Source organism: Drosophila mauritiana, chromosome 2R (assembly GCF_004382145.1).
Source record: "Drosophila mauritiana strain mau12 chromosome 2R, ASM438214v1, whole genome shotgun sequence".
In the NCBI taxonomy this organism is placed as follows: domain Eukaryota; kingdom Metazoa; phylum Arthropoda; class Insecta; order Diptera; family Drosophilidae; genus Drosophila; species Drosophila mauritiana.
Genome location: NC_046668.1, coordinates 15,975,278 through 15,994,204, shown reverse-complemented (window position 1 = coordinate 15,994,204; position 18,927 = coordinate 15,975,278). Strand labels below are relative to the sequence as shown.

General features: G+C 43.6%; 2 protein-coding genes across 2 annotated transcripts in view; both read left to right on the top strand.

Moving 5' to 3' along the window:
• Window positions 1–18,927, top strand: part of LOC117135735 (flocculation protein FLO11) — a 34,275-nt gene that overhangs the window by 13,667 nt on the left and 1,681 nt on the right. The window contains exons 3-5 of the mRNA XM_033296179.1: window positions 10,548–10,786; window positions 13,976–14,242; window positions 15,872–18,913. Coding sequence (XP_033152070.1) covers window positions 10,548–10,786; window positions 13,976–14,242; window positions 15,872–18,913 — 3,548 coding nt within the window. The remainder of the gene's footprint in view (window positions 1–10,547; window positions 10,787–13,975; window positions 14,243–15,871; window positions 18,914–18,927) is intronic.
• LOC117135737 lies at window positions 7,415–8,396 on the top strand. The gene has a single exon (XM_033296182.1). The coding sequence runs from the start codon at window positions 7,820–7,822 to the stop codon at window positions 8,264–8,266; it is 447 nt and encodes a 148-aa protein (XP_033152073.1). The 5' UTR covers window positions 7,415–7,819; the 3' UTR covers window positions 8,267–8,396.

The window sequence follows — 18,927 nt, the reverse complement described above, 5'->3', positions numbered from 1 at the left end:
TTTGTATAAATAACTGCATTTCTTTTGTATTTACTTGCTGTGCAGTGCATTTCAGTTTTGTGGCAAAAGCAGAAGAAGCGGTCTCTTAACGAGCGGCATGCATAAAATAAAATATGCCCTTTTTGCTGCAGACACTGCTGATCGCCTGATTGCAGATCGTTCGCGGACTCTGCGTTTTTTAATAAAAATGTCAAGCCATGAGTGGTGGTAAGAGACAGCGGGTAACAATGAATTGGCAATTTGCAAAGCCAGCTCCTTCGCTAAGTAATCCGCACATTAAGGCATCAGTTATTGGACAGTATTTGGGATACGGACTCGGATTCGGATTTCCGCGCGTTGGCGTCGCCAGACTCTTCAAAAGCCATTCAACTCTTGATAACCCTTGATTGACGGTGGCTGGCAACCTGACGAACCCATCTCAAGTGTTATTTGCTTTAATAACACTCGAGAACTGCAGGGCTTTTAATTTTTTTTCACTTTGGTTCATTGAACTCATGCGATCGATGGAAGCCAATTCTTAGCCACTCATTGTGGCTCCAACCACTTGGGCACCCACTGAGCTTTGAGGGTGTACTATGTGTATGTATGGCTTCTATGATACCTGGACACGCCCAATTTGAAGTGGCAGCCGGGACCAAATGAAGCCTACGGTTCCCAAAAACGGAATATGCAAATGGCGGAGGCAGAACAAAAGCAAAGCGAAGCTCGGGAGAAGAAACCTTGTTGTTCACACAATAAATCACGGCAACCAGAACAGCTATGTGGCTATAGGTATATACCCATTGTGATTACAACAACAATAGACAGCTGGCCGACAAAACTAAGCCAAGATTGTTGACCATTTTGTCGTTGAAGCGTGCGGCAAAATCTTGTGTTTTTTGTTTTTTTGTCATGTCTGGAGCTTTTGTTGGGCCATTCTTTATGTTCGCCAAAAGAAAAGACACAAAACAGCCTAGAGTTGGACAAAATTATGCGGAAAATTACAATGCATAGAAATTTGTGCCGTTTGAGAGACAGATCTAATCGTGAATTATGTATTTCTGGGTGTAGGCTAAGGTTGCATAATCATTTTGTGAGTGTTTATGGTAGCACTAGGTATATCAGCAAGGAAATTACCTCAAATTGATTTGAAGTGCGATGTAGATTACGGTTGTTAAGAATTTTCAATTGAAACTGTGATTAAAACTCGAAAAGTAGTCTAGAATTTATAATACTTGTTACATTTCATGTCAAGAGCCCCGTTTTATGCTCCATTAAAAAAAAAAACACTGTGAGTGTACAATTGAAATGCAAGCAATCCCTTTTACCACAACTGAATTCTATCCGCCACTTGCATTTTAATGGCCACAACTCACTCAGCACTTCGATTGCGGGACATTGCGCCACTTGGCGGCAGTGCCCCACGTTGCAAGGCAAACAGACTCAGATGGAGCTGGCCCAGAGATTCAGATAGGGAGCGAGGAAAAACAGTTCTATTACTTAATATGCAACACTAATGCGAACAATGGCAGCACGACATCGTGGCAAAAGGAAAAACCAAAGCGCCCAAACACCAGAGACCCACAGAAAACCGAAGGCCCAGACACACGATCCTCCGGTTACTCACTCCGTCACCAGACATTCAATCAACACAACCACTTCGACGTGGAACACCACCAACTTAGAAAGGCAACCCGTTGATGAGGAAAACCTTAGGAGGCAGACCAAGGCGGTCAATAGTTTTTCACACCTCACTTTTTGGTTTTAACCGCTTACGTGCTATACTTTTTCAAAGCTCCATTCATATAGAACCACTTTTTTCGGCGGCATTCTATTTGGTTTGGATTTTGCTACGTGCCAGGGATTCGGTATTTGGGATCTGTTCTCTCGATTTGTTTGGAATCTACGGCAGATTGGAGATCGAGATTGAGTGCTGACAATGGCAAGGAATTTGGGCTTCGTTGCTGGAATGATAATTCGAGTGCCTAAATGTGTTCGCCATTCTGGAAGTGGAGCACACTAATGCCGGCGATTTGTCTGCGGGTCGGTCTCTTAGAATTCCTGAAACACAAATGGAGATACAAGTAGATTAAAGGCTTCCGAAGTGAGTGGGACAAAAGAGTGATATGTTGTTAACATTTAACATTTTTGGGTTAAGACGAAACCACACAGAATATTGGTAATACATTACTTATTATACGTTTTATCTGATTATTTGTACCCGTGCAATTATTTTCATTAGGTTTGGTTTACAGTTCTAGTTTCTTTTCGCTTTTCCGTTTGATTTGCTCTCTTATTAAACGAGATTTATGGCTGAGACGGCGAGCCAAGTCAAGTCTTGCCTTGGGCCAAGCCCAGTTCAAATCGAGCCGAGGAAGTCGGACCACTTTGGCACCCAGCACAATCTGTTTTTTTCTCGATTCGAGTGCGCGGGTATTTGCAATCGCTAAACAAAAAAAACTCGTTTGCATTTGCGCTCGTAATTTAGTTTTAATATTTGCAATATAATTTTTTTTGCTGTTGCTGCGGCGGTTGGCTATCTGGTGCTTTTATTAGAGCACGCTTCGCGAATTACATAAAGCCCAAAGAGCAGCTCGAGAAAGAGAGCCACAAAAATAAATGTTGACTGCAGGAACAACATGGTTAAAATGAACGTAAACAAAGTGCAGTCGCACCTCGAAAAAAACAAAAAATTAACAAAAAATGGCTGGCACGAGCAAGGCTGACGAAGCCAAAACTCAATTCGGTGGGAAAACAAGCGAGCGGCAGACGAAAAATCAACATTCGAGTGTGAAGCACAAATCAAACATCAAATAATTGATAGAATATCGAATAGCGAAGACAGCCAGCAAAATGCAAAGCAGCAGCGGCCTTTCACCCAGAAATTTGGACTCCACACTCCAACTTTGAACCCAGCACGAGCGCCCAAGAAACCCAAACCAAAAAAACCCAATACCAAACTCAAACCGAAAACGGAAAACGAGCCAACGAAGGGCCAACTCTGGATCGCAGCTGGATTTGAAGTCTTTGCCTTTTGGCCAAGTCGTGTCTTTCTGTGAGTGGGCTTAAAAGGGGGGTGGTGGCGGTGGGGGTGGTGCCACCCGCACAGGCTTAGAGCTGGAATTGAACCAGTTTTCTGCTTTGGCCACTTCGCCAATTCGGGAGTGGTATGGGGCCAACGCGAAAACCGGCTAAAGAATTTTCCAGCTAAGAAGTTTTTCATGTTCGCTTGCCATTTTCATTGAGCCACGAACTCGAACATTCATTTCCATTGTCCTTTTAGGCGAAATCATAAAAAAACGGAGTTGATTTCGAAGTAGCCATTGCTTGGGTAATAAATGGTTTTTTGAAGTTCTGCGATAATGTTTTTGCTAGTGGCGTAAAATCCAATTAGTTTGCATTGCATTGTAAATATAAAGTAACGTACAAAAGTCTGCAGATAATCTTTAATTTGTTTAATTTTGAATACAAATACAATAAAATACAGATAAATAGGTAAAACGCTTTCCTCAAATCGAAATGTATCTATTAGTTACCAATTTTCCAAATTCAATTCAAATGTATTCTTCCACACAGAAATCCATTACATCAATTTATTAAAATTCGACCTACCCTTTGGGCTTTGTAAAAATATCAAAAAAAAATGTAAATTGATGATGATTATTTAATTAAAATAATCATGAGCCCGAAATCAAGCGTGGCCAATGAAAAATTGACTCCGATCGATGGTCGATGGAAATTTCACTTTCGTTTTGGGGCTTGGCCCTTGGGGCCTTTCGTTCACCAAATTCATTCATTTCACCGCCCAAAAAACTGACCTCAGCAAACATTACGTAAAGTCTTTCGTATTTTGTTTTTATTTTTTGGCCAACCACGCCCCGTTGTTGCTGCTGTGTTTACTTTTTGTCTGGCGGCACATCGAAGGTTTTAGCCTAAATGGTTTACAAATTTATGCGGTTTCCACCGAAAATGCTTTCAATTTCAGGTATTTTGATGACGAGCTCCAAAGTCCACGATTCCCAGGCTGCCGGGGAAGGGGTGGGAAAGTAGCACCGACTTTTAATTTATTTATGCAACCCGAATATGATACGAAATGCGGACAAGATAGGCCACAGGCACCTGCTAACATTTTAAAGAGCTCTAGAGTATACAGTCACCCAGTTTAGTGTCGTACTTGTGCATTCACCAGCAAAAGCAGCCAACCTGTTCGCCCATTGACCAAAAATTTGCGTATAATTGCTCTACAAGTTGCACTGTTTATGCAAATAGCCAAACAAGCTAGCTGGAAAAAAAAACAAGAAATAGGGAAAAATGGAAAAATAAAGCAAACTGTGAAATGTATTCGAAACCAGTTTAAATGGCCCGTTCGCTGCTTTTCTGGTTTTCATAATTGATTTATGTAGCTCTTGTGAGAGCTCCATTTCCGACTGCTCAGCATAAACAATATCCGCTTGCCGGTTGGCCAACGAAAGGCGAAAATTCCAATCAATCATTTATGTGTGCACACAACCCCCAGCCAAGGACATGGGCATTAGAATGCCAACTTGGCCAACACCCGCACAAAGAACCCAGCCGAGCCGCAGCGAGCCAGCCACATTCTAATCCCGGCCAGAACCTGTTTATGGCCTGGCAATTATTTCTGCCTTAATTGTATTTAATTTGCCTGTACTTCGGCGGGGGTGTGCACTGCGTTGTTCTCAGCTATCGCTGACCACCAGCCAATTACAAACCAGCGACACTTCAACTTGACTTGACTTCAACTTTGAGGGTGTGGAGCTGTCTTCTGATTTCTTACCCTGCCCCAACTGGCCTTTGGCGACGGAGCCGCATTCCCTAGGTGACAAGTCTTCGACTCACTTCCTCCACTCCCGCCGGCATTAGATGGTGTTTAATGAAAGGGTTCTGTCATGTTAGACGCATTGATTAACGACAGTAACGTTCGCAATGTGGGCACCAGGAATGTTCTTTGTTTATTAATTCAATTGTATAAAATATTTTTAAATGCGTAATACGTTTAAATCTACTTACAATTAAGCAACTTCCGTATGGCACATTATTTGTTGTTATTTCAACGATATAGATCACTTTAGTTCCTTCATGAACTGTGAACAGTTTTTATTTACTCGCTCCGTTTTGTTTGTAAGCCCACTTATCGAAACACAAACATCGGTGGCCAGGAGACTAGCTCTGCAAATATTTCGCTATTTTACCCACAATGGGTAGATGTGAATTTTGTTTATTTGCTGACAAACTGTGTATTTGAAGTTTTGCATTCTGCCATTCGCTACTTGCTACTTGCTACTTGCTGGCTGCCTCTGGCTGGTGGCTTGCCACACATTTGGCCAGCCCAGTGGGTGCCCCCCGCCCAGTGCTCCAATCTCGAATGTTTGGCCAACAATAAAAGCCAACCAGCCAGCCAGACAGCCAGCCAGCTGGAGAGCTGTTGGCCGAGTTGCCTTGCAACAGTTTTCTTTGTTTTGGTTTTTGCAGTTGTTTTGCTTTCGGTTGCGCTGCTCACTGCTCGCATTCGGCTTACTTTGTGTAACAAGTTTGCATATGTAATTAACCGACTGCCGACTGTGGAGTATTAGTAAATATAATTAAAAACTAAATCGGAATGTGCACGAGTTGGGCAAACGCCTCGCATGATGTAAGCCCAAGCGGCGAAGCGGTAAACTTGCAAATTCTTAAAGCTCTCAAGAAGTTAAACAAAAGACTTAGGCGACAAACTTGCCATTGGCATGAGCTCAGGAAAGTGATGAAAAGACTGAGGCGACAAACTTGACCACTTTGAGTGGGTGCAGCTGAAAAAGTAAACCCATTAGTGCTAATAATCTGCCGGCTGACTCACTTTCATCGCCCAAGCCTGACCTTGGGGCCAGTGGGCATTATTTTCTAATTAGCGAATCGCCGCGGCCAGAACATTGTCCACTTCTTGAAAGACTTCTCAAGTTTATTTGTCTTTGATATTATCGCCAGCGGAGTCGGAAGCTTATTGTTCTCGTTTCCAGTCTCCATTTTCAATTTTGCTGTTCTTTATGATTATTTCGTTTGTTATCTTTCGAGTTGGCTCTGATCAGTTCGACGAAGTCCATTAAAAGCGAGTAAATTAAATGAAATTTTGTCAAACAAAAAGAAGCACAATGGAAGTAATCAAATCGGGTTTACTGAACTGGGCGCGGGTGTATGATGTCAGATCTAGGAAATGAGTTCTGCATGGCCAAGCATCCAAGTATTTATGGGTTAGCTAGGCCTAGGTAAATATAGTCATAACTATCTGCCAAATGGGAGTGTCTTTATTTGTGGCTCTGATTATATCTAATGTGGGGTAAGTTTAAAATGTGGGAACTCATTGAGTAACTAAGCGAATTGCTTGAGAATTCTTATCTCACTACGGGCAACAATATTTTTTTGGGAGTGTAACTTTCAAAATGTTGCGCTTCATTCAAAACTGCAGGCAAAAGCGACGACCTTCAATGAATAAAAAAACGAAGAAGCCGCTTTAACAACAAAAGCAACAATAGCGAATGCATCGCAGTGAGCGACCAGCCAAGAAACTTGATTAAAGTTAAGGAAAACGTAAAGTTCAACTTGTTGTTTCTGCTGTCATTTGTTGCTGTTTCTGGCTGTTTGCTTCGCTTTTGTTGCACTTCTGCTGAAGTATTTGCGCCATGGCTTGACATTTCGCACAAAAAGCTGAAAAAAAAATAAGAAACAAAAAAACGAGGTAAAAAAATCGAAAAAATCAAAAACAAAAAAGCTACAAATGAAGAAGAGGCTGCAAGATTTCATGCTTTTATTTTCGCAATTGGTTGCACCAGCCCAGCCCAGTGCGATATAATGAATCTGAAAATGCCCGGTCTATTGTCGCCAGCGTAATTAGCCGGCTGCTCTCAAGACCCCAATACCATTATCTTTAATATGGTATATCAAATGATGTGCGGGAGATCGGCGGAACCAGCAGCTATAATGCCGTGCAAATTTCAAATTCTTTGCTGCAAAACCGTAAATGTCAAGACGCCGACTGCAATATGCCACAGTGGTCGTGGGTAAGTTAAATATTTAATTAGGATCTTATTAAGTCAATGATTAGATTCATGCCACACCTTGAAACCAAAATTAATTTAGCCAGAAAAAAATCTATAGTGTAAGTAAGTAATAAGAAAGGGGAATCGGTTTGTTTAGCAAATTAAATGACTTATGGAGTTAACACACATCAAATTAAATGTGGTAATGGTCACTTAAAAGCAAAATCTTCATTAATATAAAAATCAAATATGTGCTAAAGCGCTTAAACACGTTAAAATGTTATAAATTTGTACCCTGAGCAATCATTAGTGCACATATGAATAAACATTTACTAGCATTCTCAGCAGAATACACTGTGCTGGGCGAATAGCACTTGACGTGACCAGTCTGGGTACCAACCACCCGATCGCCGATGTCCGATGGCTGAAAATGGTATTGCATTGAACCGCTTGGCCCACAGAACGCCCCTCGGTCGTTTGCGGCCCCATTGTTTCGACCATTTTCCTTTTTCTTGTTTTTTCCGTTCGGTTTCGCCAAATGCCAAATGGAGTAGACAGTTAGAGAGCCACCTTGGCTAAGCTAGAACCAGTGGACAGGCGGCTAAGTTAAAACGGATTTGAAAGCCATTGTATGTAGTAGCTTCCTTTGCTTTAGCTTTCAAAGGGACTGTCACTTGGAGAGACCTTTGAACAAAGGCCAGTAGTAGAGTCGCTTGAAAGAAGACACTCCGATTATTAAGCAAAAATTTCCAGTACAGCATTATCGCAACAAATAGCAAAGTCAATTGGTAATTGAACAAATATCTAGTGTAATGAATTTTAAAGACAACGCGGACAGCTCGACAGGTAGCCAAATTGGCAAGCAAAAAGATTTGAAGTCGCCAAAAAGGGCTAGGGACGGAGTGACCAAAAAAACCAAGAAGAATCTGCCGAAGAAGGCCACTATGGCGCGGTCACCACTGACTCCATCTATGAAAATCAAGGCCTTGATAAAGAAAAGAGTTCAAATGGCGCAGAAGCGGAAGCTAGCACTTATGACATCCGCCAAGGATAAATCACTGCAGCTGAAGTCCAAACGTAAAGTCATTGTGGTGGAGCCCTCTTCGAAGTCCATGCGTCCCAAGATGATTAGCCGGCGCCCCACTCCGTTGCCCCGTCCGCGAAAAAAAAGGGAAAGTCGTGCAACGACCTTGCCAAAATATAATCCCTTGTGTCAGAAAAAACACCATGTCGTCCACGAAAAATCCTCCGAAGGCTGATAGTAATATATTATTATATTTGCAACTTTTGGCGCATTCAAATTTTCGTACCCATCTCTTCTGATTATCGTAGTCTGCTCACATATTGAATTCTCCAAACTCAATTACAATAAATTCCAATTGCGATCGATAGATAGGCTTATTTATGTGACCAGAGCCCGAAGGTTGCCGGCGTCTCGTAAAATTCTGTCCAGAAATAGGCAAATGTGTCACGACATCAAGTCGGCATATTTGAATTCGATTTCGATGGTTTTTCGATTTTGGGTCAAGTGCGCACAAGCATGCTAATGAGCTATTCCTCGAGAAAATGCCACAAAAATAGTTGGAAAAGAAAAACAAAGTGTATTCACCCACATACGAACTGCAATGCCCACTTAGGTATATGGAACACTAGTGCAGTGTCAACGGCAATGGAGGATGAACGATTTGATCTACCTTCTGCGGATTAGAGCGAGCTACGCTGGAAATAGTAGCTACTCTTGCCACAGTGCAGAAGGAAAAATGTTATATAATAGAATTTTACATTGTCTCGCGTTGGATTTGAACTCGGAACCACAACCTAGAAAATTATTTCAAGACAATCTGCGCAACTTAGACCGCAGCACCATCGACCGTTTCAAAGCAGAACGAGCTAACATTGAACCCAACCACCGCAGCAAGCAGTAGTCCAATCAGAACGGCAAGCAGTGCACAGACACGCGTAGAGTATATGTAAAATTCTTAATCTGCATAAATTCCATTTTAAATTAATAAATATATTTATTAATCAACTGGACGAGAAGAGATTTTTTCACTCATCAATCAAATAACTTCAACCTTAATTAAATTAGTTTTTAAGAATTGAACAAGTACTTAATGAAAACAACGGAAGTGGGCGTGTTTTTGAACGAACTTAAACACTCAACGGGCTGCTGCAGCTGCCTTGGCACACAAATTTTCGGGCATATTTCCTCTGACAGATCTTTTGGGCCATTAATCAAACCCTAAACTAATCTCCAGTCAGTCATTTCGACAACTCGCGCCAAATGTGCGAGACATGCGACGCCTCGTCGCGTTCTTAGATGCGATAATAAACGGCAATTACTTGCAGTTGAAAAACGTTTCAGGTAAAAACAAGGTGTGAAGCCCAAAAGAGCCAGATAAATTCGACTCGAATCGAAGTAGGCGTTGTCCCCACTCCAAAATTCCCAGCACTCGAGGCTCTTGCATAAATTCGTTTGATAAAATCCATTTGAAATACTGCGGCCATATGATATTTTAATTTTCAATTAGCGACTGGAAAATCTGTCGACATACGAGGGGAAAAAACATTAACTTCGCGTGGTTGAGCTGCATTTTTTCTTGTTTCTTATTTTTAAGGCAAGACGTAGTGGGTCAAAGAGTCAGGATTGTGATGCATGCAACACAAAAGCTGCGAGTTGGGTGACTGTTCCCCACTTTATCATCCTACTCCACACGAAATATTTCGCATTATTTTAAAAATATTCACTGGCAGTTTTGCTACAGTTTCGTTTTCCAATCATTCATAATAATCTCAAGTAAAAAGCAGAATTGAGCAATATTAAATAAGCCGCCAAAGATGTTGCAAAGTAAACATGAAAAATGGGACAAACAGGTCTTAACATTTAACAATTTAATGACGTGTTATTAGCCTAACAACTTGAATATCTATAAAATATAATAAGCTGTTATTATATGTTATTTATGGAGAAATCGAAGTGAACTTTTTAGGCTCCCAGATTTAGTTTTGCGATTATTTGTTGTAAAATCAAAGAAGAAACCCCCTAACTAAGGGAATTTTCAACCGAAAACCGTGTTATTCACTTGATTCACATTCACTTTTGTTTGACAAATGTAGCGAAAAAGGCGCAAAATATTTGCAAAAAAATACAGTGTGCCAAAAGTACAAAATTAAGTTCGTTTTTCATTAATACATAGCTTTATTATATTCTTATTTTAATATAAAACTAAGGCATTGCTATATTAAGGAAATTAAAACAGGTGAATAAGATTTCTAAGATAAAAAGAAATAATTTTTGACCCACTGTGCGGCTGTGACAAATTCGCGACCCAAAACATTTAGCGCCAGCTGGAGGCTGTATATATATTTTTTATTTATTTATTTATTACACTTTTCGCGCAATTAAGAGCAATGATTTTCGGCATTTGGGGACTGTGCCATTTCATGGCCATGCGTTGCCAGAGGCGCTGGAGTGAACAAATTAATTGCTTGTTGACACATTTACGCATTTACATAACTAACAACCTGTGCGACCTTCAGATACTTCCAGCTACTATTTCCCATCGCAAAATCGATTTGTGCCATCATCCGGTTCCTTTCCGCGCCCACAGCCGCCCTCGCTGAGTGGATTCCGTGCCAGTTCCGGCGGATTCTCCCCATCGCCGGGCTCCTACCAGGAACAGCTCCTGTTCATCGCCAACGAAAATGCCAAGCAATCGCCGGCGGTGGCCAGTTCGCAATTCGGAGGTTCACCATTTGGAGGCAGTTCCCAGTTTGCGGTAAGTTTTTCGCCTGCACCATAAAAAATTCAAATTCAATTATTTCCCCATTACATTTCCCTATTCGGCGAGGGGGCGTTCAAGCAGCTACGCTCCGGGCAATTAGTGGGTTTTACTCGTTTTTTCTCAGTTGTTTTCGGTTGTTTTTTAGGCTCCTAGAGGCACGCCAGTCAATCAACGCCGCAAACGAAAACGAAATCAAATCGAATGCAAAATGCAAAAGGATTTCCACATACCACACATATGTATGAAATTTGATTTAGTTGGCTGGCCAAAATTGCTGGCCGGAATTGAAATTGGTGGCGTGCCATAAAAAGGCAGGATACCGAAATCAATGTCTAGGGATCGTTGTGGATCGCGGAGCTGCATAGACTTACATTTTCGCATATGAAGAGGATTTGGTAATATGTTGTTAGCGATTTCAAAGTTCCAGCCATTCTCTTTTATCTCCGAACAATCTAATTTCTCATATGTTTAACGTATGTATTTTCACGGCACGCGACTGTCAAAAACGGTTAGATACTTTTCAAAAAATCCGTAGGCTGCACGCTAGCTAGTCAAAAAGATATAAAAAGTGCAATCAAATTATAGATACAAAATATATGCGTGAACGAAATGGCGCGAACTGCCGACTGACCATTTGGATATCCACAAACTTTCACTTGACCAAAGTCAAACAAAGCGAATCGGCGGCTTCTGCATATCAACGAATATATGCGTGAGTAATTCAAAGCCACGCGAAGAGTTGCAGCTGGTGGAGCAGCCAGGTTGTTTTTGTTAATTGAAAAAAGTGTAAATTCACATTGTTTACGATGCGATGAGCACGCACTTTGGCTGCAGCTTGCAGCGTTGGCCCTAATTGAAATGCCTTTGGTGGCCCCAAAAGGAGAGGCGGTGGTGCACCCAGCGGGGGTCTTCGTTTGGGATTGCTGCACCATCGACTCAATCCGCAAGTTCCAATGCACGATCTACAGATTTCTCTATACCCTTCGGAAGGGTGACTAAACAGCATGAACAGAAATGTATCTTATAGGTTGAATTTGTAAAGGGTACTTCAATCTGCACCCAATGGAAGCGACTTCTTTATGAGCCGTAGAAAAACTCAATTAACTTGGTTCAATTCGAGATGGGGTAACCTTTTAGAACGCATTCTTCAAATGATGAATGAAGACAGCTCCATTCTGCTGGCCAAGGAGCAGTGCTACTGAACAGATCCTTCCTGCAGTTCCAACTCCACCTCCGCCCATCAGCTTATCAGCTCATCACGAGGCGTAATGGAAATTGTGAGTTGCCTCAATGCCGGGCTGATTGGCCAAGTCGAGTGTGTTGGTCCAAGGGGAAAGTGCGTCGTAATGACGAGTGTTGGCGGTGCAATAACCCTCTTCCGCAGCTAAACTGCTTTCCAGCGACGTGAGCGAGGCTTTCATAGTTTCATTATGCTATCCATATTGACAAATGCCTTAGAAACGTTTGTTTTTAATTTCCCCACCGACAATCGCTTTCTTCGCCGCCACACACACCGACTAACACACACAACTGTTGACAATGGCCAGTGAAATTTTGACATGAGAGCATATCCAGAGCATATAAGCCCGCTCCAAACTGGAAAAAAATATGCTGCAATCAGGCAACGAGCTCTATTCAAGTATCCATTAGATGAAAACCCTATGCTATACATGCTAAAATCAGGGAAAGCTAACCAAAGGTAACATATAAATCTTAGAAATTAAGGTCATATATTTGGTTCAATATTAGTTACTAGAAAAGTTTTCTTTGCTGTGTATAAGCGAGAAGGTGCTGCCATTAGTAGAGCCGCCCATTAAATGACTGCTAATCAGAGTAAGTCCGTGGACCCAAGACCGCATTTCCAGCGAGCGTGGATATCTGGAGCCCACTAGATTGAAAAAGTTCGATGATGGTGGGGGGGGGGGGGGGGGGAAACGTGGATTTTCTGATGCGTAAACCGATCCGCCAAGAAGCGGAAAAATAAATGCATTGAAATGCGCTCTTTTAGCAACAAAACTCGCGTTTTGTATGCAATTTGCTTAACAGAGCAAAACTTTTGAAGCCAATGCAGTTGAAAAAGGCCCGACTCCACTTTCAAAAGCCGAAACAATACCAATCATAATGGATAACAACAAGTACTTGGATTCGAGGCGAAACTGGCGGCAATTTGGATGTTGGATTTTGGCCAGCGACTGGATAATTAGTGAGTCGCTGGATATCGCCTCCAACGACCTTGATACACTTCAATCAAACATTTTCAATCGATTTCCATTGTTGGCTGCAGCTTTCGATGTCGATTTCCATGGCAATCCGTCTAGAGCCCCATGGCATTGTCTGCAACACGTCGAAGGTGCTTGAGAAGGGTCTGCCCGATCTCAAGTAGCCCAATCCCACCTGAGCTTGCCCTGATTACGGACTTTGTCGTCTGAAGACCCGGCTTATGATAGTTCTGTCACTTAAGCCGACTTTTGGGTTATCAATTTAAGGCCGTGCTCAATGTCGGCTTTTGTCAGCTTAGAAAATCGTTATGTAAGATAGGATACAAGTTTGGTCTTTACTTCTTGATTTAATATCTTTGGTATTCGGTAAGATTGCAGATGATTTGCATATAATGGTGACTAAACCAATTGGCCAATACCGACCTTTAACCACGAACATGATTCTGATTCACAATGATTCACTTACCATAGTAATTCAGGGACTTTTTCGACTTTGGTGCTTGCCCAGATTACAACTGAAAATTCACACAAGCAAGTTGTTACCTTTTGTATGATTAAATCATCTTTTGATTCACTTATCATAATATATTCTTTAAAGTACACTATGACTAAATAGACAATTCAATTAACAGACGTTTTGGACATTCGACCAATATAGCAAATAACTTACATACTTTCTTAATTACAAGCTTAAGATCCAGAAGCAAAGACTGTTCAAAGAAAAGATTAATAGATGGGCAAATGATCAGTTCAATAACCCAACATAGAAAATCCTTCAGAAGAACGATGATGGATATTCCCATGTACACTTAATTATAGGCTTCCATTCTGCTTCCAGCTTTAATCCATTATTTATCAGACCATTTATATCGTTTGACAAAAAGCGAAAAGGCAAAACAAAATGTAAAACTAATTAACCTGCATTCCCATAACACCATTAAAACCCTACCTCTCTGTTCCATAGAAACCGAATCGCCAGACGGACTATTACGATATCTCGCCACGCCCCTTTGGAGTGCCCTCGGGGGCGGGACCAGCGGCAACGGCGGGACTAGGAGCGGCAGCGTCCACTGGTGCCACGTCCGCGTCGGTGACCAATGGCTTCACACGCTCCAAGGCGATACGGAATGGATCGGGCAACAGCCTCGCTGGTGGATTCCAGCCGCAGACGCAGCGCATCAATGTGCCCCACCAGCAGACGCAGTTTTTGGCCCACTTTAGCGAATCTGGGGTAAGGAAATCGAACACTCAAAGAAAATATTAGTTACAAATAGAAGCTGTTTTCCATTTCACTGCTGCTGATGCCAACATTAAGTAACTTTACTAAACTATAAAATGAATATTATTGTTTATTTTTGCGAATTAAACCACCTGATTGTTGACTGTGTATATCGAAAGAAAGTAAGAGCGACAGAAAACCAATCTCAATTGGCATAACAAGAAGCAATCGGGCTCAGGCAAAACAATTTCGCTTCGCCATTGCATAACAAGTTAACAAAACAATTGGCTCTGCTCTGATTTTGGCCAATATCAGTTTTTTTTTTGTTTTCTTTCGATTTCGGGGAGTCGGGAGTGAGACTCTTACGTTACTTCCAAACAGTAAATGCTTTGCGGCGTCTATTTGCCAACTCAAGTAGCCAAACTTCAGAACCAGTTCCAAGCCAAGCGAACTCTAGTTTTGGCTGTTTAATTTTTAAACAAAAAACGTAGATAAAAAAAGCGTTACCACAGCAAAGAGGCCAAATCGAATTGTGGCCAAAATATTTTACCTTTCACCCTATTGCACTTCATGCTCCACATTTTTGATTGTTATTTGCTTAACGTTTTGGCCAACCAACGAACTTCGTTCATAAATCATGTTCGCATTACCAAGTTAACTTTTTGTTAACTTTTGAATCCGTGGAGCGAGGAGCACATATATATATCTTGTGTATTTTCAAGTAGTCAATATTTACATACATATACTACTTAACTACGAACTTATAATTGAATTGTCAGAGCGGAAGCGTTTCTCGCTCTGATTTCCCTTTCCGTTTTCTCGTTTTGCCCACATAAATTTCTCATGTTAATTGCAGCAATTTGTTGGCCCATTCGGGCGAAAGTGCCGCCTTGATCGATGGCCAGCTTAAATATCAAATCAGCTCACGATTAATCGACCATAATGACAATTGCTAGTGGGCGCTCAAAACCCATTAGTTGGCATTACTTTTGAGTCCGCTTAACAGATGGATTCATTTTCTCGGTTCATTCTCCACCTGCTCCAATCCACTGCCAATCTCTCATCTCATGGCTCAGACTAAAAACTACCAAACTAGACAGAGCGAGCACAGTACTAACTAGCGACTATACAAATTCATACCTAAATAGTTACTTTATTGCAAAATGTTAGTATGATCGGGTGCAAAACGATCTTATAGTTTTTTTTCGCTGTGCAATTGTATGGATTTGGCAACCTGCTGAGGGGAATCTTCCAACTTTGACAGTCCCGAGGTTGCCTTCACATAAACATTAAATAAATACGAGCGCATAAATTATAGATGAACGAATGGAGCTGTGGGGTGGCGGCGGTTGGCATCTGGAAATTTGCACAAAACGCTTTAGACAAATTTGAGAATCACTTGAATGGCACCGTGGTTGAGAAGAGTTCGCACGCAAGACAATTGACAGCAGACGAACCGCAGAGATTGCGGTTCCATGTCGAAACTGTAACAGTTTCCCATGACGATAGTCGAGGCTGTGAACGGAGATCTGCAGCTGTGGCTTCTTGGCAGTGGTATATTGGATTGGGTATACCATTATCAAAAGCCCGTAATCCGAACAATGCTCGTGTTAGTAAAACTTCAAACTCTTCTTTTTGCAGAACGAAAAGCGACCGGTGACCAGCAGCCGTCCATTTGGCAATGGAGGATTCTCACCCACCCGAACTCGAACGCAGGCACCGGTTTCGGCACTTGCGGAAAGTCCAGCCACTCCCGCAGCAACGGTTTTTAGACCACGCAATCGCTATCAATCCGGCAGCTCCACTGCATCCACCACAACCACCACAACGAGTAGTGCGGAGGTGAGCAGCAAGCGGTACAACCGATTTGGCAGCAATCGGGCCAAAGCCACCAGCACCACCACCTCGACCACTCAGAACACGCCCTCGGAACGTCCTAGTTTCGGCAGGAAGTCACCAAATCCCAGGCGACCCGTTTTCATCAGTCGCGAAGTCAACGAACCGGTGAGTGTGGTCAGCAAGCGACCATTCAACTACAGTGGAGCCAGGCTAAAGCTGCCAGCCAGACCCACCGCTCGCACCACCAGCACCACCGAAAGCGCTGAGGCCGAGGAGGAGGAGCCCCTGGATGACGAGGAGGAAGAGGAGGAGCACGAGGGCAGTGATGAACAGTATGAAGAGGAATCCGACGAGGGAACCGAAGAACACTCGGAATCCTCGAGCTTGGAGAAATTACCACTGCAGGAGGAGGCCGTCACCCCGGTGACAGTGACCAAGAACGAGGCATTCGCACATGTAGAGCCTTCCGAACCCACCACCAGTTCCGAAATAGACAATGAAAGCAGCACGAGCAGCACTGAAGAAAGCCAAACTGATGTATCTGAAGTAACCAACGGCGAGGCAGAGATCAGCAACGCTGAAAATGATGTCACCACCCTACCCCCAGCTCATGAGGAGGAAATAGTAGACGAACCCACCACTGTTATTCCGCAGGAGAACCAATCCACGGAGGATGCTCATGTGGATGAACAAACCGTAACCACTGAACCGCCTCTGGATAGCACCTCCAAAAAGGAAGAAACCGAGAACGTATCCAAACCAGAGGAGCCCAAGTCATCGAAGCAAGAGGAACATAGCTCATCAAAATCAGAGAACCAAAGCCTTAACAAGCAGGAGGAGCAATCCGAGTCTCAGTACGATGATGAAGGAGAGGGCGAGGACTATGAATACGATGATGAGGAGGGTAGTGAAGACTCAACCAGCGAAGTGGAGAGTCAAGACTCCAAGCCATCCACACCCAGTGCGGAGCATAAGAATGACCGTGAAATCATTTCGGTGGTAACCACCAAGAGCGTGGTCAACGGATCCACAATTCTACCAGTGCCAGTTACTCCAAGCACCAACTTTGTAACTGAGGAGGAAGTTGAGTCTTCCCACGGTGATCTCAAATTGGAAACAACCACATCCATGACCTTGGACGAAGAGAAAGGCCAGAATGCTACTGAGAACTATGTGGTTGTGGCCTCTATCCAACCCAGTCGTAGCATCAATGGAGCCCGGTTCTTGCCATTCCCGGCCATTGAGCAGGAAGAGACGAAACAAACACTGTCTGAACTGGAGCGGAAGGTGCATTCCAAACAGCAGCAGACCCCAGCTCAAAAACAATCGGAGGGCAGCGAGGAGGTGCAGGCCAGCTCCTCCATCCAACCTCCGATAGTTGCCTCCACGGAGAGTATCATTGACAAACTGGATCGTGTGCAGTCAGAACTGTCCAGTGGCTTGCTATCTGGCAAGTATCCCATCATCAGCCAGATGGACTCCTCCACGCCAGCAACTAGCACTACTGTGGGCACAGGACCCGGAAAATTTGTGCCCCACATCAGGAAGTACCAACCCAGAACCACATCAACTGCTCCGCGAACAACCAGCAGCAAGGTGAAAGTGCAGCATTTCGATGACGGAGAAATGGACGAGCTGGCCACCCTTCTTCCTGTGGGCTTCAAGCCCAGACCGAGCTATAAGAACCGCAAGATAACGACAACGACCTCTACCACAGAGGCTCCGCCAGCCGAGATATCCAAACAGAAGCCGGGACGCAACTCCACCATCAGTCGATCGTTCAAGAGTGGTCACGTGAGCGTGCAAGATGTGGCACAGGCTGGACTACTGCCCAAGGGCTATAAGCAACCCAAGACCACAACTACAACGACCACAACCGAAAAAGCGGAGGAGAGCAATCCAAATTCTTCCTCTGGACTCGAGAGTCTCTTCAGTGAAATCCAGTTCGACGAAAAGTTGGCCTCCCTGCTGCCCAAGGACTACAAACTGAACAGTAGTCCCAAGCTGCAAGTGAGCACCACCACTGCCACTCCGTCAACCACTCAACGGAATCTGCCAGTTGCCGTGCCATTCGATGATCTGAGCACGTTCCAGCTGCCTCCTGGATATAAGGCTCCCGAGCCCAAGGACGAACCGAAGTTGCCACCTGGTGTGACTCCCATTAAAATAGATTCGTTGAAAGATCTGCTACCTCCTGGATTTAAATTGAATGTAACGGAGAGCGATGCTAGTGACGAGATTCCTGCCTCCCTGCTGCCACCTGGCTACAAAGCCAAGAAACAGCATCCGGCCTCAACCACCACCACATCTACAACAACGAGTAAACCCACTGTGTCGGCTTCTAGCACCACTGAAGCAGCTGTAACAGAAGCTGCCGGAGGAAGTGGCTTCAAGGTGGTATTCCCAAAGGGAAACCACAAAAGATTGGGTGCTCACCGTCTGACAACACCTCATCCTTCCGGCGATGAGGGAACTACTGCGTCCTCGAGCTCAAACCTGCAAGTGATGATCAAAAAGGGACCACCAACCAGGGCCACCACAGAGTTCACCGGCTGGCCGACTCCGCCGACCACGCCGCTGTCCATCGACAAGCTAAATGCACAGACCATCAACTTTGAGGATCTGTTGACCGCCAGTGGAACGAGTAGCACGACAAGCACTACCACAACTACGACAACTACAACCACAACGACCACTCCACGACCCACAAAACCGGGTCATTGTACCGCCGACTGCGACTTGGCTGCTACCATTAAGATCATCGACGGTGTGGCATGGAAACCAGAGCTACTTGATCACAACACCGTGGAGTGGAAGAATCTGGCCCACGAGCTGGAGGCTCAGGTAAGTGAATCCTT